The sequence below is a fragment of the Gorilla gorilla genome, chromosome 11 (assembly GCF_029281585.2).
Source record: "Gorilla gorilla gorilla isolate KB3781 chromosome 11, NHGRI_mGorGor1-v2.1_pri, whole genome shotgun sequence".
NCBI classification, from domain to species: domain Eukaryota; kingdom Metazoa; phylum Chordata; class Mammalia; order Primates; family Hominidae; genus Gorilla; species Gorilla gorilla.
Window position 1 is genome coordinate 29,720,089 of NC_073235.2, and position 23,557 is coordinate 29,743,645.

Genomic DNA, 23,557 nt, shown 5'->3' on the forward strand with positions numbered 1-23,557 from the left:
TCCTTACCAGCTTGCTGAGTGCAGGCAGCCTTCCAGAGCTAAGCGCCTGCTCTTCTCTCCTTCACAGATCATTGGGCCACTGGAGGATAGTGAGCTCTTTAATCAAGACGATTTCCACCTCCTCGAAAATATCATCTTAAAAACCTCAGGACAGAAAATAAAATCTCATATTCAACAGCTTCGGGTAGAAGAAGATGTGTAAGTTTTGCCATAGGAGGAATTACAGGGGTTATATAATTGGACTTTCCTCATTGATCAGTTAGAATTATATGTTGTTACTCATACTACATATCCCAAGGTGTTTTATTTCCAGTTTAAAATCTAATAATACTCTTCAGTTCCAGTTTTAATGTATGCTTCTGTTGAAACAAGATAATTTACTTTTTAGGGTACTATTTAAAGAACTGAACTAGTTCTCTCTTTTTATTTTTATAATTTTTGGTTGTGGAAAATTTCAAATATATGCAGAAGTAAAGAGGCTAGTTTATTTATTACCTGGAATACTTATGTAAAGTGATACTTTCATCATTATCTATTTGGTTACCCTTCAGTTTTATTTTGTTCAGGAAAGGAAAGGCAGTTTAAATGTTTCTTTTATTTACCAGTGCAGAATACTGAGTTGTTTCCCTTGTATCTTCAAAGGTGATGATGAATTGGTTGTTGTCGGTTTTTAATTTTAATTTTCAGTGTTATTATAAGCTGATATATTTTAGTGTGTTATTTTCTTAATGGAAGAAAATAAATTGTTTGGATGGACCCTGGAGCCCATTGTTACATATATGCAGTTTCTGCATTAAATATCAAATGACTATGTAGTTGGAGGATCTATTTCTATGTTTAATTGTTTGAGGAACCACAATACCTTTCCCACAGTGGCTGTACCATTTTACATTCCCATTGGCAATGCTCAAGGGTGCCGGTTTCTCCACATCCTCACAACACTTGTAATTTTCTGGGGGGTTTTTTGTTTGTTTGTTTGCTTTTTATAATAGCCATCCTCGTGGGTATGAAGTGCTGTCTCCTTGTGGTTTGATTCACATTTCCCTAATGATTGGTGATGTTGAGCGTCTTGTCATGTGCAGATTGGCCATTTATATATCTTTGGGAAAATGTCTATTCAAGTCTTTTGCCCATTTTTAATTGCATTTTTTTTGTCGTTGAGATGTAGCAGTTCTTTATACATTTTGGATGTCACTTTCTTACTAGATACATGATTTGTAAACATTTTCTCCTATTCTGTGGAGATGTGTTCTTTGATGCATAGTTGGAGGATATAAAATTTTGAAGTTCTGCTTGGGAGGTTGCAATGAGCTGAGATTGCGCCACTGCCCTCCAGCCTGGGTGACAGAGTGAGACTCTGTCTCCAAAAAAAAAAAAAAAAAGTTCTGCTGGGTTTTTTTCTTACATCATCATGCTGCAGAGTTCAAGAGCATGTTTTAGAGAAGTGTTGACTTGGATAGCTGTCAAAGTCAGCTGTTGCCATGTCTTGTATGACCTGGGAAGAAATCTTTTCTCATTTTGGCCAATACTGGGGCTACAAATAAGGAGGATCCATCCCTCTTACCTCAGTGGCTCCTGAGTGATGCCCCTTGTCCCGACCTGTGAAATGCTTCCCTGATGTAGGCCAGGAGGTACTCATGACTCGAAGCAGCCATGTCACAGGCATAGGCTTGGTGTGGCATGCTGTTGGACCACTGCAGGGAGCTCCTTGGGGTCTTCTTGGGCTATATAACTGCCAGACTGTGCCTAGAAGACTTGCCTTTTGCCAATGAGAGATGGCTCTCGATCTTTCCTGGTTGAATTTAGGGAAATCAGGTAGTCATGGGGCCAAAAGACTAATGCTAAAACTCTTAGGCTTCCCAAAATTACCTTGTCTGCATCGGGTTTTCATTAGCGCCAGAGCTGCTCCACCTTGGAGTGGCCCTCTTCCCCGTGACAGCCACAGCTATCATTCATGACCCAGTCTGCATCCCCAAGGCTGCCCTGAAGCTTGGCTCTGTATACTTTGATCATTGTTCTTCATCAGCCTTCAGGGAGTTTCTTGTTGGCCTGCTCACTCCAGTCCACGTAACCAAGTGCCCCTTGACATGTTTTGTAACCATGTTGACACATCACAGGAAGACAATGGCCTGTATTATATATATTTGGCATTTATATTGAGGAGTTGAACCAATATAGTTAATTTTATATATTTGCTGGGTTCATAGGAAATGTATATAGGCTTAATTACAGTTCAAATACATTCACAGTGCTCTTTTAAAATTCTTATTCAGGATTTAGTCCTTGGTTCAGCAAATTGGAGTTTTTTTGTTTTTTGTTTTTTTCAGGTTTAGTTCAAGATCTTTTTCAGTTAGAAATCAATTTTAGGCTGGGCGCGGTGGCTCACACCTGTAATCCCAGCACTTTGGAAGGCCGAGGCGGGCGGATCATGAGGTCAGGAGATCGAGACCATCCTGGCTAACACGGTGAAACCCCGTCTCTACTAAAAATACAAAAAATTAGCCGGGCATGGTGGCGGGCGCCTGTGGTCCCAGCTACTCGGGAGGCTGAGGCAGGAGAATGGCGTGAACCCGGGAGGCAGAGCTTGCAGTGAGCGAGATCGCGCCACTGCACTCCAGCCTGGGTGATAGAGTGAGACTCCGTCTCAAAAAAAAAAAATTAATTTTAGAAGAGGCAGGGACAATAAAATTCTTTTTAAAGTGGTTTACTTCAGTGTTAATTGTAATAGTGAAATTAGAAGCAACATAGATGTTCAATAGTTGGCTTAATATTTAGATTATTTTGTATCCGTAAATGTAACATTATGCAGTCATAAATATATTGAAATAGACTGGGCATGGTGGCTCACGCCTGTAATCCCAGCACTTTGGGAGTTTGAGGTGGGCAGATTGTGTGAGCCCAGGAGTTCAAGACCAGCCTGGCCTGTACTAAAACCCTGTCTGTACTAAAAATACATAAAAATTAGCTGGGCCTGGTGGTGCATGCCTGTAGTCCCAGCCAGTCGGGAGGCTGAGGTGGGAGAATCACCTGAGCCTGGAAGGTCGAGGATGCTGAGATCAAGCCCTGGGCAACTAGAGTGAGACCCTGACTCAAACAAACAAACAAACAAAAATATTGAAATATCACTGTATTTATTAACCAAGGAAAGGATTTTTATAATATGTTTTTAAGTGAAAAAGCAGGCTGCCAGTATAATTTGTTTATATGTATTTAAAAATATAGAATTATGAGCCAAAATATCAGAGCTTATTACTTGATATTATGTGTAATTTCAATTTTTGGCTTTTATGTTTATTTTCCAGTGAATTATTACTCTTAATAGTCATAAAAAGTAATAGTTTTAAAAGGACAAGGGAGAATGTAAATAATACTGACAGCCTGTAATGGGCCAGGGCCTCAGCTAGGTGCATTGCAGAGTTGTGCAGTTTTACTAGAGTCATGCAGGCGTGGGTGCTGTCTCCATTTCACATGTGGGAAAGTGAGTAACTTCTCCAAGGTTATACCACTAATCACTCTTTCTCATGCCTATCAGTACAGACTTTATACCTTGTTCAAACCATCTTGTTAGAATTCAGTATTTGGGCTGATGATATGTTTGGCAATAATTGGAAAACTTTCAGTTAAAAAGATGTTAAGATTTCTCTAACCCCTTCTTTCAGGGCAAGCGACTTGGTAATGAAGGTGGATGCTCTTCTGTCAGCGCAACCAAAAGGAGATGCAAGAATCGAGTACCAGTTTTTTGAAGACAGACACAGGTATAGAATTAATGTTGAATTTGTGCATATTCTTGAATATTAAACTCTTATGTTTGCCTTTACCTCAGCTCCTTCATTTTTCCATATAAGATTTATATATAAGTTCTTACAGGAATTGAACATTTGTTTGGTGTGCAGTTTTCACATGTATATATTTGTGTTCATATATAAAATTCATATGCAAATCTCAGTTGTATGAAAACTGACATTTATTTCTAAATGAATCTGAAATAACTCTGAGTGCACCCTTGTAGTAGAAAATAGACTGCATTTAATTAAACAGAGAAGTTGTACTTTTCTTAAATTCGAGAATAAACACAGGCAGGTCAAGATAGCTCATGCTTGTAATTCCAGCACTTTGGGAGGCCAGTGTGGGAGGATCGCTTGAGCCCAGAAGCTCGAGACCAGCAAACGAAGGGAGACCCTGTCTCTACAAAAAAATTTTAAAACATTAGCTGGGTGTGGTGGCATGTGCATGTTGTCCCAGCTACTCTGGAGGTAGAGGCTGCAGTGAGCCATGATCTCATCACTGCACTTCCAGCCTGAGCAACAGACTGAGACCCTGTCTCACAAAAAAATTAAACAGAGATTGGCTGGGCGTGGTGGCTCATGCCTGTAATCCCAGCACTTTTCGAGGCTGAGGCCGGCGGATCACCTGAGGTCAGGAGTTTGAGACCAGCCTGGCCAACATGGTGAAACCCCATCTCTACAAAAATACAAAAATTAGCCAGTCATGGTGGCAGGTGCCTGTAATACCAGCTACTCAGGAGGCTGAGACAGGAGAATCGCTTGAACCCAGGAGGTAGAGGTTGCAGTGAGCAGAGATCGTGCCATTGCACTCCAGCCTTGGAGACAGAGCAAGACTCCATCTCAAAACCATAATAATAGTAAGATAAACAGATTATGAAAGTACTTGTCTCATTCATGTTTTATTGAAAACTTTTTTTTAAAAAAAAACAACAGGGTTTCATTCTGTCATCTGGGCTAGAATGCAGTAGCGTGATCTCAGCTCACTGCACCTTCTGCCTTCTGGGCTCAAGTGATCTTCCTACCTCAACCTCCTGTGTGGAAGAGACCACAGGCGCTTGCCACCATGCCTGGCTAGTTTTTGTATTTTTTATAGAGATGGGGTCTCACTGTGTTGCCCAGGCTGGTCTCAAACTCCTAGGCTCAAGTTATTCATCTGCCTCAGCCTCCCAAGGTGCTTGGCCGAAAACTTTTGTTTTAAATAAGCTTAGCATAGTGAGGGAGTTTGCCTTTTTGTTCTTCACTTTTTTGTTTTGAAAAGTTTAAAACCTAGAAATAGTTGAAAGACTAATATAATGAGCACCCAAATATCCTTCACTTAGATTCACCAGTTGTTGGTGTGTCACATTTGCTTTATCTCTGTCATCTGCACATGTGCATGTTGTGTACGTGTGTCTGCATGTGTGTGTTTGTGTAGTACTTCTAGTAACTGCTTTAGTAGTTTATTTATATGTTTGCATACACACGGTCATATTTTTTCCTGCACCATTTGGAAATACGTTGCAGACATCCTGATGTAACATGTCTGACGTTTTCCGCGTGTGTGTCCTGAGTGCCAGGACTTCTCCGCAGTACTGTTAGCTGACCTCAGAAATGTAATCTTGATACAGTAATATTAAAACACAATTTCTGTTCACATGTCTCCAGTATCTTTGTAATGACCTTCTACAACTGTTTTTTGTATTTGTTTTGGTCCAGATTACATATTACAGAGTTGTGTCTCTTTGGTCTCCTTTAATCTGGAAGAGTTCTTTGCCATTTTTTTTTCTAGTCTTTTGTCTTTTATGATGACATTTTTTAAGAGTCCAGGACAGCTGTCTTATGGAATGTCTCACAGTCTGAGTTGCTTCCTCATGATTAGATTTAATTGTTTCTAGGAAAGAGCCCTGCCCAGTAATGTATATAGCCTTTGCTGTAGCTGGCAGGTATATACATATACACTGATTGTGCCTCGGAATCCCCAGGGAGGCTTTAAATATAGATGCCTGTGTCCTACTCCTCTGTGATTCTGAGCTGATCAGTCTGGCATGGATTGGACTTTGGTTTAGTGGGCCTGTGTTTTTTATGACCCATCCTTGTGGGGATCAGGTGTGCGTGGTCAGATCATTTGATGATTGTAGACTGGAATGGAGGCCCTCTCTGTTTGCACTGGTTGTGTGTCCTAGTTTTTTATGTCAGCAGTGGGTGAAGATTCTTATGGCTCCTGGATAATCCTTGTTGAATTTGGCCATTAGCACCCAGATTGCACCCATTTTCTCAACATTTTGTGAACTTTCAGGAAGTAACTCATTAGTCACCAGCGGGAGGAAACCTTTCCTAATCAACCTGCCATCTTGTTTCCCCTCTTGCCCAAGGTAGCGAGTCCTGAGCAAAGACCTCTTCCCTTTTCAGAAATCTTCTCCATGGGTCTCCATGTTTTGTATAATTAAAATACCTTAATTATAAATTCTATTATGAGACAAATTATAATTCCTATTAGAGAAGTTCCTCTTATTGGGAGTTGTGTCAGTTAAATGAATGTTTATTACATTTAACTCAGAAGTTTCTCATTTATGCTAGAAATAGAAAGATCTGAACCATCAGTTATGTATATTCTTGCCCTCAAAGTGTGGTCCATGGACCAGCAGCAAGACATTGTCTGGGAGCCTGTTGGAAATGCAGGCTTTGGACCCACACCAGTCCTGAGGAATTAGCATCTGCATTTTAACAAGTTGCTCCTGGGGGATTCCCGTGTGCATTAATGCTACTAAGCACAGTATTCTTTGACATTTACTCTACGAACCATAGGCAAATGTGTATAATCTCCAAATCTTGTTCCTGTCTCTGTCACTTTTAGTTTTATTCTGGTCTTTTCTCTGACCAATATAGTGAATACATTTAAACATGATGTTGTTCATATTGTTCCCATTTCCACACAAATACTCCTCTTTCCTTGTTTTTTTTCGAGTCCCTTTTTCTTGTTCTAGAGATGTGGGGTAAGTAAAGGACCTCACAAGGTCAATTTGTGGTGTGCCTGTTGCTGATCACCTAGAACACTGCTGGCTCAGAATGTGAACATGTTGTGTGAATCTCTACCCCAAACCAGGTGTGGGCAGGCATGACCAGATGTTAACTCTTGTGTAGAGTCCTTTTTGAGACTCTCTCTCTGGTTCCCTTGTGAGCCTTTGTATAATGCTATTTTCTAATGAGTTCTTCCTTCTAGAATTCTAGAATAGCAGAGAGGTGCAAATTATATTAGGGCAGTGGCTCTCAAAATTTGGCTTTTACTTAGAGAGTTTGTTAAAATGCAGATTGCTGGACCCGTCCCCAGAGTTTCTGATTCAGTAAGTCTGGGTTGGATCCTGACTTGCTTCTCACAAATGCCCAGGGGAAGCTGATGCCACTGCTCTGGAGCCACACTTTGAGAACAGTTGTATTAGAGTAACAGAAGTTTTGTTGTGTTAGAAGAATAATGATTGGCAGTGGACTTAATCTGAAATTGTTAATAGTGCCAGAGATCGAAAGCACCTACCTCAACACAGATACAAAGCTATTCTCATGGTTATTTCCAAAGCAGTGAAGATGTGAAGTAACCTCCATGAGCATGTAAATTGTTTCCAGTTTTCTTCATTATGCTGTTTTGTGGTATTCTTTTGTATTCATCCCACTTAGGTAAATGTTGTTTGGTAAAAAAAAGTAAAAGTAGTGGTTAGTATTGTAACCACATTATAGTATTGTTCAGAGCAAAGTATAATGGTTTAAACAGTTAATGGTTTTCAAAAATTGGGTATAATTTTAAATCCTTCAAGTTGAGTCTTTTTAAAAGTTCATTAGAGGTCCCTGCTCCTTTTAAGTCACCAAAGTCAGCGTGACTTCACAGGGAGTCCATGCAACAGGAAGTTACCATTCAGTTAAGAACAGACAAGGGGGCTGGGCATGATGGCTTATGCCTGTAATCCCAGTGCTTTGGGAGGCCAAGGCAGGCAGATCACTTGAGGCCAGGAGTTCAAGACCAGCCTGGCCAACATGGCAAAACACCGTCTCTACTGACAATACACAAATTAGCTGGGCATGGTGGCATGCGCCTGTAATCCCAGCTACTTTGGTGGCTGGGGCGCGAGGATTGCTTGAGCCGGGGAGGTGGAGGTTGCAGTGAACCGAGATCACACCACTATACTCCCAGCCTGGGTGAATGAGCGAGACTCTGTCTTTAAAAAAAAAAAAAAAAAAAAGACAAGGACCAGGTGTGGTGGCTTATGCCATTGCTTTGAGAAGCCAAGGCAGGAGGATCACTTGAGGCCAGGAGTTTGAGACTAGTCTGGTCAATATGGTGAGACCCGTATCTCTACAAAAAAATATAAATTAGCCTGGCATGGTGGCATGTGTCTGTAGTCCTAGCTACTTAGGAGGCTAAGTTGAGAGGATCATTTCAACCCAGAAGTTAGAGGCTTCAGTGAACCATGATCACGCCACTGCACTCCAGCCTGGGCCGCAGAGTGAGACCTTGTCTCTAAAAAAGTAAATAAGGAAAAGAACAGGCAAAATATCTGTAACTTAATGCTGACGAAGGATGTGGTGAAATTTATTTTTTGGCCTTGTAAATTTGTTTAGTTCTTCAGGAAATGTGGTTGACAATACTTATTAGCCGCAAAGTATTTGTATCCTTTGTCTCCATAATCTCATGTCTAGCACTTCCTTGACTCTAAAGAAATTTCCAAATGTGGAGAAAGTTGGTTGTACAAATTGTTTACAGGTTGAAAGCCATCTCTATGTCCAGCAGTAAAGAAAAGCTGGAGTAAACTCTGACAGCTTCATTTGGTGAATAGCATATTATTTCTTATAGAGGATGCTTGTTGTGTAACAGCATGTGGAAATCTTTATGCTACAGTAGTGAGAGACGGAAGGAAATTGTTTTGAAATTGCTAATCTGTATCTACAACTAATGTTTATACAGGCATCTAGAAAGGATTACGTAGAGATGCAGCTAAGTGGGCTGGGATAGTGAATATTTTGTGATTATATTTTTCCTTTTTCTTTGTTTTGCAGGTTTTCTGGAATGTTCTTTCATTATTTTTTAAAAATTGATTTATTCCTTTTCTTTTTGTACTCTTCTTGCCAAGAAGTAAAAATTGGCATAATGTTATCAGAAGCTAACTTCAGTAGCTTTTCTCAGTTTTTGGTTAAATACAGTTTCAAGCTGTTTTTCCTCTCTTTATATGGACCTTTCAGTCCATTTCAGATCCATTATTAAGCTTTTGCAATCTTTGGGATAGACAGAATCATATAGTTGGCCACTGTCATAGTCTAGTCTTTCTAGATCTAAAGTTCTTTGAAATGCTAAGAAGGTTGAAGGTTATATTGTACAAAAAAAACTTCTGTTTCCTGTGTCCTCCAGGTTAATGTTTTATCCTTGTGATCTTTCAGTGCAATCAAACTGAGGCCGAAGGAAGGGGAGACATACTTTGATGTTGTGGCTGTCGTTGACCCTGTCACCAGAGAAGCACAGAGACTTGCTCCTTTGCTCTTGGTAGGAACGCTGTGCAGGAAGTGTACATCACCTTTGTTTGAAGTTGTCACATGCTCTGAAATTCACTGAGAGCTTCGTTTTCCTTGAGTTGTCTTCAACAGGCACTGGACAGTGCTATGGGGTTCTAGGGCAGAGCAATCTTTACAAAGATTGACAGTGGCTGTGAAACAACCTCACAGCCCTAGAAAGTTGGTGCAAGTGTGGTTGGCTGCCTCATGTAATTTAAAAAAGTGATTAACATCCTCATTTAGAGTAAAACATCCTGGAATTAAGGTATGCTATATTTTAATTTATAATGTCAGAGATAAAATAAATATGTTTTTTCATTTTTCCTTTTTTGTAACTACCATGGATTTTTTGTCTTGGCATGTCTTTTAGACATGTACAGTGTGTTACAATTTTAGGACATTTAAAAGACCTTTGACAAAGACACAGTCACTCCAACATTCATTGCCGAATAAATCTCTAACCTTTTTTGTGAGTATTGGTATCTCTGTTTTTTCATCCTTTGGCATGTGAGCGGTGACTCTGAGGCCTGTAGTTTTTCCATGATCTGCCTGCTGCTTCCCCACAGGAACTGCCTTCGTGTGAGGAGCAGTGAGCTGCAGCAGCCTACTTCCCATTGTTTTTGGCCACGTCCTATGTATGTGTGATGCAGATTGTGCAGTAGAGTTGTGATTTCCAGAAGTTTCTCCAGTGCAGACTCTATGGCTGTTATTATCTTTATATCTTTTCTTGAGATATTAATAGCTCAGTGTCAAATAATAAATTTCTGAAGAAAAAAAATCCTAAATATTTTGTCATCTGGTTTTCCTTCTAGGTTTTGGCTCAGCTGATAAACATGAATCTGAGAGTATTTATGAACTGCCAATCCAAACTTTCTGACATGCCTTTAAAAAGGTAAAACATGCTATGTAAGAAAACAGTTGAAGAAATTGTACTGAATCCAAGTTCTGATATTGCATGTTAGAGGATCAGATGGATTTATAGGTGGATATCATGTTTGAAATGGTCATTTACTAAATGTTCAGTTTTGCCAAATTTCATTCTAATCAGAAGTTCTAAGAACATAGTGTGTTTGTAGCATTTAGGTGGCATTAACCCAGGCTGCTTGCATTTGTGCCTTTTCTTTCTTTTTTTCGAGATGGACTCTCGCTCTGTCGCCCAGATTGGAGTGCAGTGGCATGATCTTGGCTCACTGCAGCCTCTGCCTCCCGGGTTCAAGGGATTCTCCTGCTTCAGCCTCCTTAGTAGCTGGGATTACAGGTGCACACTACCACGCCCGGCTAATTTTTGTATTTTTAGTAGAGACGGGGTTTCACCATGTTGACCAGGCTGGTCTCGAACTCCTGACCTCAAGTGATCCGTCTGCCTCACTTCCCAAAGTGCTGGGTTTACAGGTGTGAGCTACCACGCCTGGCCCCATTTGTGCTTTTCATCTTAAAAGAAGAATATTCATTTCAAGTTGGAATATACATGTTAGAGGAAGCTTGCTTAGCTATATATTGTCATGAGCTTTGGAATGGTCATTTATGAAAAAAGTGATACAAAAAGCAGTTAGCGTTGTGGCTATGGGAAATTTCTAACTTGCCAGTGTGCTGTGTGTTATAGGTTAGCTTCTAAGTGGATTGAAACAGCATTTGAAAGTAACCAAAGGGTTCCCAGCTTCCACCATTATTCTCGTATAGGGGAAATGTTTACATTATTAGTGTTTTCAGGACTAGCCTGAGAGCCCAGTCAGCATTTAGGAATTGGTTTTAAAGAGAAAAATGAATCTTCCCTGAAGGGAGGAAAATGCCCAGGACCTAACTGTGACCCTGACAGCCATCCATGTGAAGGAGTGGCCTCCGTTCAAGTGATTGGATTTTGGCTTGCAGGTGGACAGTATAGTGGCTGCTGAGTATGAGCTAGAGTACCTGTTACTAGAAGGTCATTGCTACGACATCACCACAGGCCACCACTGAGCACTCCTCCTCAGTGCTGTCCTTGTTTGCCTTTTCTTGCATCTGCAGCAACCACAAGGAGGCATCATAAGGTCAAAGATGGTTTTGGAAACACTTTTCCCAATCTGGAAGGGTACTCCTCCAAATCTAATTTGTTTTAACCAGTTGTTTACCTGTGTAAGGGCTGTGCACTCAAGTCCTGTTGTCACATCGAAAAATATCTAACACTTTCCTTTTCAATTTCAGCTTTTACCGTTATGTCTTAGAACCAGAGATTTCTTTCACTTCAGACAATAGTTTTGCTAAGGGTCCAATCGCAAAATTTTTGGATATGCCTCAGTCTCCACTGTTCACTCTGAATTTGAACACACCTGAGAGCTGGATGGTAGAATCTGTCAGAACACCATATGATCTTGATAATATTTATTTAGAAGAGGTAAGACCATATCTATTGCTTCCAAATACCTAATCATGTATAATACAGCAGATTGAATCATAGTCTAGGTGGGCCTCTGAGACATCAGTGTTCAGGTATGATTTTTTTTAAACAACAGCTTTATTCACATGGAACTCATATACCATAAAATTTTCCCCATTAACGTGTACAGTTGAGAGGTTTTAGTATCTTCACAGAGTTGTGCAGCCATCACCACTATGTAATTGTAGAATGTTTTCAGCATCCCCAGTGAAAGCCCCATACTCATTAGCAGTCACTCTTCATTTCCCCAGCCCCTGGCAACTGCTAGTCTACTTTGTATCTCTATGGATTTGCCTATTCTGACATTTTGTCTAAATAGAATCAAATGTGGTCTTCTGTAACTGACTTCTTTCACATAACAAATTGTTTTCAAGATCCATCCATGCTGTAGTATGTATCGACGCTTCACTCTTTTTAACTTGCCAGATAATATTTTATTTATGGACATATCACGTTTCATTTATCCTTTCACGAATGGACATTTGAGTTGTTTTCACTTTTTGGTTGTTATGAATAATGCTGCTATGAATGTTGTGTGCAAGTTTTTCTACTGATACGTGAGTACAGGATGTCTTTGCATTTAGGTCTTTAATTTTTTTCAACATTTAGTATCTTATCCTCATTCATATTTTTAGAATAACGTCCTTACTGTTTTTTTCTCCTTTCTCTTTCCAACCTAGTTTTTATAATTGTATACAGTCATTAACCACCACTATAGCCAAGATACAGAACATTTCCATTACCACAAAAAGTTCTTTTATACCCCTTTGCAGACAGTAGCCTCCTCTCGCCTGGTTTCAGGCAACAACTGATCTGCTTTCTGTCATTATACTTTTGTCTTTTCTTGAATTTCTTAAAATATGATCATATATTATGTAAGTCCTTTTTGTCTGCTTCCTTTACTTTGCATAATGCATTTCAGATTTATTCATGTTGTCTCTGAGTGCATTCAAGTGATTGGATTTTGGCTTGCAGGTGGACAGTGTAGTGGCTGCTGAGTATGAGCTGGAGTACCTGTTACTGGAAGGTCATTGCTACGACATCACCACAGGCCAGCCTCCACGGGGACTACAGTTTACCTTAGGAACTTCAGCCAACCCAGTCATTGTGGACACCATTGTTATGGCCAATCTGGTAAATAATCTGTTCATCAGATAGTGATATTGTAGTTACGTTAATTTGGGCACTATAATTTATGATGGAGCAATTAGCATTCTTAACCATAGAGTGAGATTAAAATTCATTATGGGCTGAATTTGGTCAATATAGAAATCATTAGTTCAGCTAAATTTGTAGGTTAGAATTACATGTCAAAAGAAAAAACATGCTGGAATACTCAGCTATAACTGAATTGGCCCCCTGAAAATAGATTGCTCATGAGCTGACAGCCTTTTTCTTTTCTTTGGAAGTGCGACACTTATTCATGCATCACACGTTGATTCTTCCCTGAAGCACAGCTAAAGAGCAGATGGTTTATTGATGTGACTGGCCTTTATTGTACTAGTTTTTTTTTTTTTTTTTTTTGGAGACTCCTGCCCAGGCTGGAGTGCAGTGGTGTGATCTCAGCTCACTGCAACCTCCGCCTCCCAGGTTCAAGCAATTCTCCTGCCCCAGCCTCCTGAGTAGCTGGGATTACAGGCACCCACCACCATGCCCGGCTAATTTTTGTCCTTTTTTAGTAGAGATGGGGTTTCACCATGTTAGCCAGGCTGGTCTCGAACTCCTCACCTGAAGTGATCCACCCGCCGTGGTCTCCCGAAGTGCTGGGATTACAGGCGTGAGCCACTGCACCTGGTCTGTGCTAGAGTTTTTAATGTGTAGTTTTGGTTTTTTAAGAGTTGCATTGATTTGTTTACTGTGTTATTCACATTATAGTTGATTGATATTTCAGAAATAGAAGTAACTATTCCTCAGAAATAACATTTTAGTGTTTTGAAGAGAGCTAACTGGACTTTTCTTCTTGTCCTAGGGCTACTTTCAGCTGAAAGCCAACCCAGGAGCTTGGATCCTCAGACTTAGGAAGGGACGCTCTGAAGATATTTATAGAATTTACAGGTAGGAGTAAGTGATGCAGATACATTATCCCAGAACTTTTAGAAATGAGCATTAGCTCTAATTGAATACTACCCTGGCAGTTAACCAGGCAACATGAATTTAATTTGCAGTTGTATGTGATGAAACAGTGGTTTTTCCAGGAAATTAAATATGGAAGAATTGTTAGCATAGAATTAGATAATAAGAGGTATAGATGCTAATGAGTATAGTCAGGCTTTACTCTTTAATTATTCCTTTGTACTAACAATATCCCAGAATCAAATCATTCTATCAGTGTGATGCAGCTCATAGATAGGCAGATGAGAAACTTGAAGCAAGGAGAAAAGAAAGAAAGAACAGCCACACTTTTCTGCCCAGAGAGTGTATGTGTTGACCCTGAGTGATTTGCAAATGCACAGTACATGGAAGCTTTGGTCTTGAAGCTGTGCCGTTAGTGCTGGTATTCCTTGGTCTGTGGTGGCATAGTAAGAACATTCCCTCTATAGCCAGCTTTTACCTTAAGGTTTACTGCACATATTTATTAGTTTAAAAATAATTATGTTGCCTTTAAAAAAGTTTGATATAAATTCTGCTTAACACAATTTAAATTAGTTTTAAACTGTGTGAAGAGACTTCCCGTCAGGTTGTGTAGGGGATGATTTCCATTAGGGCACATTTGAAGCACCCTGTAGTATGTCCTTGCCTTAATTAGCTCCATAGCGACACACATGAAACAGTGGATTAGTGCCTGGTTCTTACCCAGGAAATAGAAGAATTTTGTATTATAATAACACCATTGTAAACAGTAGAAGGTTTTTTTCCACATAACATTTTCCTCAGATAAGGTTTTACAAAATTTTGGATGCACTTCCGAACTCCTTCCCTTTTGGATGCCCTGGCCCTTGCCAGCCCTCCCCTTCCCAGGAGCATGGTGCCCCCTCTTCCTAGCTGTTCAGGGCCCCACCCCCAGCAGAATCTTCCTTTGCCTGAGAACCCTACTGTCTGCTAGATGACAGCAAATGCAGTGAATTCATGTTGTAATTATGACTTTCTGCGCCTTGAAATTTGGTGACTGGAAATTTTAGGCATTGCTGTTGATTAGTAGGGAAACATACATTTAATTTTTCTTCCTCTGCTCCTGTCTCCTGCAAATAGAATTTGTTATAGTTTTTCTGGTAGCGTATAGATACCAGGTTGAGTACAGGGCCTATTGTTGACTGATTGTTGCCTCCGGCAGAAAGAGCGAGCAGATTTCCTTTACAACACTATTCCAGTTAAAGAGTAGTGGCCGGGAGTGATGGGTGATGGCTCACGCCTGTAATCCCAACACTATGGGAGGCCGAGGAGGGTGGATCACTTAAGGTCAGGAGTTTGAGACCAGCCTAGCCACTATGGTGAAACCCTGTCTCTACTAAAATACAAAAATTAGCCAGGCGTGGTGGTGGGTGCCTGTAAACTCAGCTACCTGAAGGCTGAAGCAGGAGAATCACTTGAACCCTGGAGGTGGAGGTTGCACTGAGCCGAGATTGCTCCACTGCACTCCAGGGCAACGGAGCAAAACTCTGTCTCAAAAAAAAAAAAAAAAAAAGAGCAGAGGCAGTGCGGTTCCAATAATGGTTCAGGGGGGCCTGTTCCCCTGCATTCCTTTATCGAAGGCTCTGTGCTTGGCTCAGAGCTTGTGAACACAGGCGGTTGTTTAGTACTCACCATGTGGTTACCACACATGGGTGCCTCTCACTACGTGACGGGTAATTTGCAAGAGGACTCACAAAGGAGTTTTGGGCATGCACCTTATATAAAGAGAGATTTCAACACGTGCTTCTGTGCAGCTCGAAGGAGCTTAAGGAGCAAGAAGATAGCTGGATCTGGAAAACTCCTTTATGAGAAGGATGATGGACTCAGATGCTCTGAGAGCATTTGCTGCCTTTTGAGAATTGTGCCTTGTAATATTGATCTTTCTTTTCTCGCAAAGCCACGATGGCACCGATTCTCCCCCTGATGCTGATGAGGTGGTTATCGTCCTCAACAACTTCAAAAGCAAAATTATTAAAGTGAAGGTGAGTTTGGTAAAAGTAGTGGCATTCTGTTATTGGACAGCTGTCATTTAAAAATATGTATCTTGGAACCAGCCCAAGAGTCTCTTTGGAATTTGCTATGGCAATTATAGGGATACTGCTTTAAGGCAAAATGTCTTTGTAACTGTGAGTTTGTGGCTTCCCTTAACTGAAAGATTGTAGGTAATCTTTTTTGGGTAATCTCGGTGTGCAGAACATGTCCCATCTTACATAAAATATTCTCATAGATGCTATGTTGTTTATATAGCCACAATTCATAGTGTTGTTGATGATTCTTTTCTCAATATTGGGGGAACTGGCAATGAAAATTTTCAACAATAATAAAATGATAGTCCTATTTAATTTCTTTTGACTTGTACTTTCCATTCTCTGAATGTTGAAGCTCTTAGTGCCTTAAATTCAAGTACAGTATATTCTGGAAGAAAGAATCATTACACACAGTGAAACCTAAAATAGGCCATCCATTGTTGAGCAGAAAAATGGTCACTGTGCTGCCAAGAAGAAACCCCTGTTTGTGCTAGTGAATCCTGAAAACTGGTCGTAACATGAAATACCTCCCTCCCAACAGCTAGAGCCCCCAGCAGCCACACTCTTCCCTGGAACTAGCTGTTGACTCATTGAATCGTGCTTCTGGTTTCACTGCACAGTTAAGTTTGCGGCTCTTTGCCTATGTTGCAAGCTGAAAATGGGGTACATCTAATTAAAAGAGGTTGCTGTCTCCTCACATAAGATTATGATGTGAATGTCCTGGCGAAGATACTTCTATTGAATCCTTCTAGACTCTGGGTGGGGTTGTGCCTGTTTGTGAGAGAATTGATTGATAATTCCCTATTGATGACAGACTCACAGTGTTTTTCCAGTGAGAGGCAGTTTTATGCCTATGAGACATACTGGGAGTAAGGTTTATCACATTTGATTGCAGGTTCAGAAGAAGGCAGATATGGTGAACGAAGACTTGCTGAGTGATGGAACGAGTGAGAATGAATCTGGATTTTGGGATTCCTTCAGATGGTAAGTTGACATTGTAAGAGTTATGTTTTTAAGGAAAAACTGAGATATAAGCACCATCCATCCCTCCTTTTTGCATCTTGTGATTCTGTCTGGGCCTTTCACATTCTACTTTGTGCAGCTACATCTCACACTTATATTTGGCATAGATGAGTATTTTCCACTCGATTAATCCAAAAGAGGTTCATGTCTCCTAGTGGGGAAGTTACTTCTGCTCCATACTTTGTGACTCTCATTGCCTGTACCTGCTCTTTGGAAATTTGACTGCTCCCTGCTCAGTTTACTTCCCGTTGTGTAAGTTGCATTCTGGTGCAGCCTGTGTTCAGTCTCTTCCTAAAACAACACTGTCAGAGAGTGAACATTCTTTTTGTTTTCCCATAGGTTGGTTTTGTCAGTCTTGTGGTCTCTCCAGGGTGTGAGGGAAGCTTCATAACCACTCCTGCTGCAGCTCACCCGCTAGGGACGGATGGGAAGCGCAGTCTCTTTCCTCTTACTTTCAAAGGCTGTGTATCTGTACCAGTGTTTCAAGTGGTCTTTTTTTTACCCTTATTGTTATAGGGGCTTTACAGGAGGACAGAAGACTGAGGAAGTGAAACAAGATAAAGATGACATAATTAATATTTTCTCCGTTGCATCTGGTCATCTCTACGAAAGATTTCTTCGGTCAGTCTTGTTGATTATTTCATTATATATGAATGAATTGGTCAGTGTTCTTATTTAGAGAGGAAAGGTTTTGTGGGATTCTGCTCATTATACTCCTGTGTCTTTGAAGCACTCTGAGCATTGTGACTGGCTTGTCATTTATCATTGGATTTGTTTTGATCCCGCCATCTCTGTGAAGTTGAACTATGTAGTGAGTGCTTCTGGATATTACAAGGCTGCAGCCCTTTAACGTCACTGTACACATTCATAGACTGTACTGTTTACTGCCTGCCAAACATTGCTTAACCCAGAGATTAGGAGGTTGACATAGAGAATAGAATGAGAACAGAACCGTGGAATACTTCACTGCCTTCTAAAGATTCACAGGATTTTAGAGCCAGGAGAGACCTTAGTTTTTACATGTGAACACTTCTATTTTATAAACAGGCTGAGGCCCCGAGTGTGAAGGGACTTGTCTAAGGTCACACAGCTACAGCCAGAAGAGGCCACGGGCTAGGGCTGCCTGATGTAGTGGTCACCAGAGGCACTGTCAGGAAGGCCTGAGAGTCACTTTTCTCATTGCCAGGGCTCTGTTCACTCTTAATTTTTCACTACAGATCTAGTATAGAAAATCAAAATGTCATTTGTCTCATTTTTAGCCCTCTTATTTCCAAGAAATAATATCCTACCTAAAATAGTGACAATAATAACAACCGAATTTGGTTAAATTCCTCCATTTAAAAATGTGGTTTTGTTTTCTGAGTAAGGAGGCCGGAGCTGGTAGCCTTCCTCTCTGAAGCAGGGCTTCTGTGTAGGCTGCAGGAGGCGCTGTGGTTACACATTCTTCCCTTAGCACCAGATGCTGATGTCATGTGACAGGAGTTTTGGAGAGTGATGTCAGTTACCCCAATTTCCAGGGTTCATCTGGACCATAACTAATATATCAGTTCATGAAGCAGTTTATTTAGAGGTGTAACAGAATTAAAACATTTGCCTCTGTCAGTTAAGTGTAGTTTTATAGGTGAGGAATGCCCCTTCTCTTTAGTGGTAACTTCATAAGCTGGAGTAAGTACAGTTTTTCATTTTCCATCACTGAGCGTCTCCCTCGGCCTAATTGAGCCATTAGTTAGCTCTGCCATAAAGAGCATTTAGGTGTCTCGTGATTGACTCTACATAATGTTGAGGTTAAATAACATTGGAAAGCTGTTATTAATTACCTGCTTTTGTTTGGCAGCATAATGATGCTATCCGTGCTGAAGAATACCAAGACTCCTGTGAAATTCTGGTTCTTGAAGAATTACTTGTCCCCCACATTTAAGGTTTGTTTCACAGAGAAAGGGAAAACATTCTTATTAAGGAGATATTTACTGTATATTTTTCATGACTTTTGTTTTATCTGTATACTTTAGCAAATTTTCCATTTACTAAGATACCCTAATTTGGTTGCATATTTTTATTTTGATTATTCTTCCAGATTGGTCTATTTGAAGGAAACAGTTAAATTGTGTTTAAAAACTTGGATAATATAGTAGGAGAGTCTTTTGTTGTTGTTATTAGGAGCAGTGTCTTACTGAGATAACGTTTCCTTCCTCTGAAGCCTGCATGCTTGCTTTAATTTAGAAAGCACAGCGATGGTTTACATTGAAGAGAATGATTGGTGTTAGCATGAACCACTCCTAGATGATGTATGGAAGTAGTGCTTCCTCTGTGCAAAACAAAACACATACTTGGAATGTTTTCTGCATTACTTATATCAGTCAGTATTTGTCATCTAAGTTGATTTATTTGCATCCTTTTTTTTTCTTGTAGAATTTACTAAGTGACTTTTAATATATTCAATAACCATTCTCCTTGATAAGCACTTTACTGCTGGCGCCTAAAGGTGCTTGTACTTAGAATCTGAAAGACTTATTCAAAAAGGGCAACACATTTGTCCAGAGTTCTGGCTTTGCAGTGTTATTCCCTGGGTTAGATCTGGCCTTGAGGAAGGCTTGTCGTCAAGCTCAGTAAATGCCTTACTGAAATCAAGTTTAGACAAATGGACTTAAAGTTCATGTGCTGTAAAAACACACACAGAGGGATATACATCTAAAATCCTTCTCTTGAACATTCTGTCATTTCATGTGGTGACCAGAAGTCATAAAGAAATGGGGATTTGACAGAGGTTTATATCTGTTGTTCTATGTAGTCATGAGTGGGTCAGGGCCAGTCTTTTTGTAAGACCACTGTTTTGGTAAATGTGTTTTATTTGTCCTGTGTCATGGTGGTTGGCTTACATTGTGAAAGCAGTTTTCTTAATCAGAAGAAATGATTATTTGTTGTTCCCATGTCTAAAAATAGGAGTTTATACCTTACATGGCAAATGAATACAATTTCCAGTATGAGCTTGTTCAGTACAAATGGCCCCGGTGGCTTCATCAACAGACTGAAAAACAGCGTATCATCTGGGGTTACAAGATCCTCTTCCTGGATGTACTTTTCCCACTAGTTGTTGACAAGTTCCTGTTTGTGGATGCTGATCAGGTAGGCCCTTAAAGGCCAAGTTTTGACAGTTTGTATTAAAAGCAACAAATTGCTTCTTTTTAAATGCTATTTTTTCCACTTATGGAAAAGGACATGCTTATTTTACATTTAGAAAATATGAAAATATGTATCACATAGATGTCATCACTTTTTAAATTTGCATTTAGCTTATCTCCTTTACATCTTTTTCTCTGTCTTTTTAACATCATTGTGATAACATAATGTGTGCAGTTTTGTATCTGACTTAATTCATTTAACATGAAAACTAAAAATTAAAAAATTAACATTTAGCAGTGCTTTCCATCATCTCTAATTATCTGCCCAAAAGATAGGAGTTATTGTCATGGGTAATAGACGAAGCTTAAGTGGATACATGGCTTTGGCAGTAGGGAACCTCCGGATATTCTTCCGGCCGTCAGGGTTTGACTTAATGAAAGGGAACATGTGATTTTAGAGCATACAAACTCAAACAGCATAAGTGTACTTCTGCCCACAGCCTTCCACTTCAGCCCGAGTGGGCGGAAACCCAGGTCAGCCACCTGAGTGGAAGGATGTAATGTGTGTGAAAGTCACTGGGACAGAGACTTCACTCACCTCTTTGGAATTCTCTTCCACTGGCTTAGCCTGAAGTGTGCCTTCCTGATTGTAACATAGCCACATTTAATCCTTGTTGAGTACTTACGATGGGCAAGGCATTATTCTACATCTGTCCATCCATATGTTAACTTACATAATCCTCCCAACAACCCTGTGACATAGGTACTGTCATTATCTCCATTTTACAGATGAAGAAACTGAGGCACAGAAAGACTAAGCAATTGAAATTTGTTTTATTCCTACTCCCACACACCTTGCTAAGTGTCTTACATGTTAGTGAGTCAACCAGGTAATAAGTGGAGCAATCAAAGTGCATCTGCCGCTAGTGCCTGTGCCACTAACCACGGAGCAGCCTTCCATGCTGCCTTAAGCGAGCCACTCTGTATCTGAAGGAAACCGCATTACAGCTGTCTGCATGGTTGCTTAACAAATGACTTTTGATATTCTCCAGATTGTACGAACAGATCTGAAAGAGTTAAGAGATTTCAATTTGGATGGTGCTCCTTATGGTTACACTCCTTTCTGTGACAGCCGAAGAGAAATGGACGGCTACAGGTTCTGGAAGTCAGGGTACTGGGCCAGTCATTTAGCCGGGCGAAAGTATCATATCAGGTACTGAAAAGAAGCACTCCTAACTCTGTTATGGGGTTTTCCTTAAAATTGATTTTGTGTGGTTAAAATTGTGAATAGGTAATACATTGGTATGGTTGAAAAATAAAAATGATAAAAAATACACAGTGGCTGGGCGCAGTGGCTCATGCCTTAATCCCAGCACTTTGGGATGCCAAGGCAGGTGGATCACCTGAGGTCAGGAGTTCAAGACCAGCCTGGCCAACATGGCGAAACCCCGTCTCTACTAAAAATACAAAAATTAGCTGGGCATGGTGGTGGGTGCCTGTAATCCCAGCTACTCGGGAGGCTAAGGCAGGAGAATCGCTTGAACCCAGGAGGCAGAGGTGGCAGTGAGCTGAGATCACGCCGCTGCATTCCAGCCTGGGTGACGGAGTGAGATTCCATCTCAGAAAAAAAAAAAAAAAATACAGTGTAAAAAAAACTTCCTAATCCTGTCTCTCTCTTTCCTACTCAGTTCCTGTTCTCACAGCAGATAACCTCCCAACTTATTGACTGTCTATCCTTCCAGATTTTCTTAATTCTTACAGAAACAGCTGTGAATGTGTATTCTTTTTTTTGGCTTTTTGTTTTTTTTTTTACTTAATGTCATATACATCTTCTCAGTGAATAGAGACCTGATTCCTTTTCATAGCTGCATATTATTCCAGTGTGTGAGTGTTATTTATAGTTTTTCCTGTGACCTTCAATGTTGCAATGAATAATCTACTAAATAATTTTTCATATCTCATATATTTGTGAGATAAATTCCTAGACGTAGACCTTTTAGGTCGAACAGTGTGTGTGTTGTTACATTTCTAATGAGCACTCCATTCTCTTCTCTGCGAGAAGTGTGATTTGAAGATGTGCAGGGAATAGGAACGTGTAGGAAGCGACACATGCAGAGATCACTGCTGGGGTTTAGTGATGGTGGCTTCATTCTTTACATTCCTGGTCCAAAAGAACTGTAAGGACTGTAACACTTTGGGGTTTTTCCCCCCCTGTAACATTGAAGACATCATCAGGATATCATTGAATAATGGTTGTTTATCAGTTACTATGGCTTTTGTTACTGCCGCATATGCTAGAAATCTTTGGTCTGAGATTATTTCTTTCGGATAGCAAATACAGAACAGTAACAAAAGCATAGCACAGTATAGATTTTGCAGTGACTTTCTTAGAGATCTTTAAAGTAGCACACTTTAACTCCACTGTAGGGCTGCAGCATACCTTTTCAAAGAAAAGCCAGAATATTTGGCTAGTGGCCTGTTCCATTATTCATTGGGTTTAGTTTTCCTGTCGTAATCCATGGTTGGTTGTAACAAGCGGGTCTTCTTTATTCAGTGCACTATATGTTGTGGATCTGAAGAAGTTTAGGAAAATAGCTGCTGGTGACAGACTCAGGGGACAGTACCAAGGTCTGAGTCAGGACCCTAACAGCCTTTCAAATCTTGATCAAGTAAGTGTCCATTTTTTATGGTTAACTGTGAGTGATGGGTATACAGTGTTGCATCAGAAAATGAAGTATTACTTGTGTCTTCAATCCTCTCCTCACAGGATGGCGTCTTGTTTTTTCATGGGGTGTGTGTGTGTGTGTGTGTGTGAGATTTTTATCTGCCCTCAAGACATATCAGCGTGAAAAATGTCATAGATTTGATGCTGGCTGGGGAGAGAGATGGAAGGAGAATGCTGCCTCTCTGAACCATTAGCATATCTTTGTATTTTGTACTCAAACTAATCTCATAGGTTTGTTTCTCTAGCTACTAGGGTCAGTTTGTTTTTCTGCTGTAGGAACTAAATAGGTCAGGATTCGTAGTATAGAATCACAGTATAGTATCACAGCTTCCCCTTTTTCTATGTCAGAAACCATGATGTGTTTCAAGGCTAGCTAAATTACTGTTTGTTAATGTTAAGCATTTTTCAGAGGTGAGATTGTAGTTTAAGGGTTTTGGATACATATTTCACATATTTTAAGCATTTTTTTTTTGCTTAAGTCTACTTAAATGTTTTTAAACCTTTATTGTGATATGTAGCATCCATAAAGAAAAGTATACAAAAAACATACATACATATTCACATACATCCAGGAATTATTATGAAGCAAATACCCAGATACCACAACCTAGTTCAAGAACTAGAACATTGTCAGCATCCCAGAAGCCATCCTTCCTCCCTAACAAAAGTGTCTAGCATCACGACTTTTATGGTAATCATTTTTGTTTCTTTATAGATTTACTGTTTAAGCATGTATCCATAAACACTAGTTTAATTTGCTCATTTTCTTCTCCTCTATCTCAATGGAATAATAAAAGGTAAACTTTTTTGTTTGTTTGTTTGTTTTGAGACAGAATCTCACTCTG

General features: G+C 40.1%; 1 protein-coding gene across 8 annotated transcripts in view; it reads left to right on the plus strand.

The window, feature by feature from the left end:
- The window catches only part of UGGT1 (UDP-glucose glycoprotein glucosyltransferase 1), a 107,123-nt gene that overhangs the window by 72,619 nt on the left and 10,947 nt on the right, over window positions 1-23,557 (plus strand). For all 8 annotated transcript variants that reach the window (XM_055380694.2, XM_031008668.3, XM_055380692.2 and 5 more), the window contains 14 exons: window positions 68-198; window positions 3,660-3,755; window positions 9,186-9,288; window positions 10,109-10,188; window positions 11,478-11,667; window positions 12,685-12,843; window positions 13,679-13,764; window positions 15,716-15,800; window positions 16,741-16,829; window positions 17,385-17,489; window positions 18,703-18,787; window positions 19,809-19,991; window positions 21,040-21,200; window positions 22,542-22,656. In XM_055380694.2, coding sequence (XP_055236669.1) covers window positions 68-198; window positions 3,660-3,755; window positions 9,186-9,288; window positions 10,109-10,188; window positions 11,478-11,667; window positions 12,685-12,843; window positions 13,679-13,764; window positions 15,716-15,800; window positions 16,741-16,829; window positions 17,385-17,489; window positions 18,703-18,787; window positions 19,809-19,991; window positions 21,040-21,200; window positions 22,542-22,656 — 1,668 coding nt within the window. The remainder of the gene's footprint in view (window positions 1-67; window positions 199-3,659; window positions 3,756-9,185; window positions 9,289-10,108; window positions 10,189-11,477; window positions 11,668-12,684; window positions 12,844-13,678; window positions 13,765-15,715; window positions 15,801-16,740; window positions 16,830-17,384; window positions 17,490-18,702; window positions 18,788-19,808; window positions 19,992-21,039; window positions 21,201-22,541; window positions 22,657-23,557) is intronic.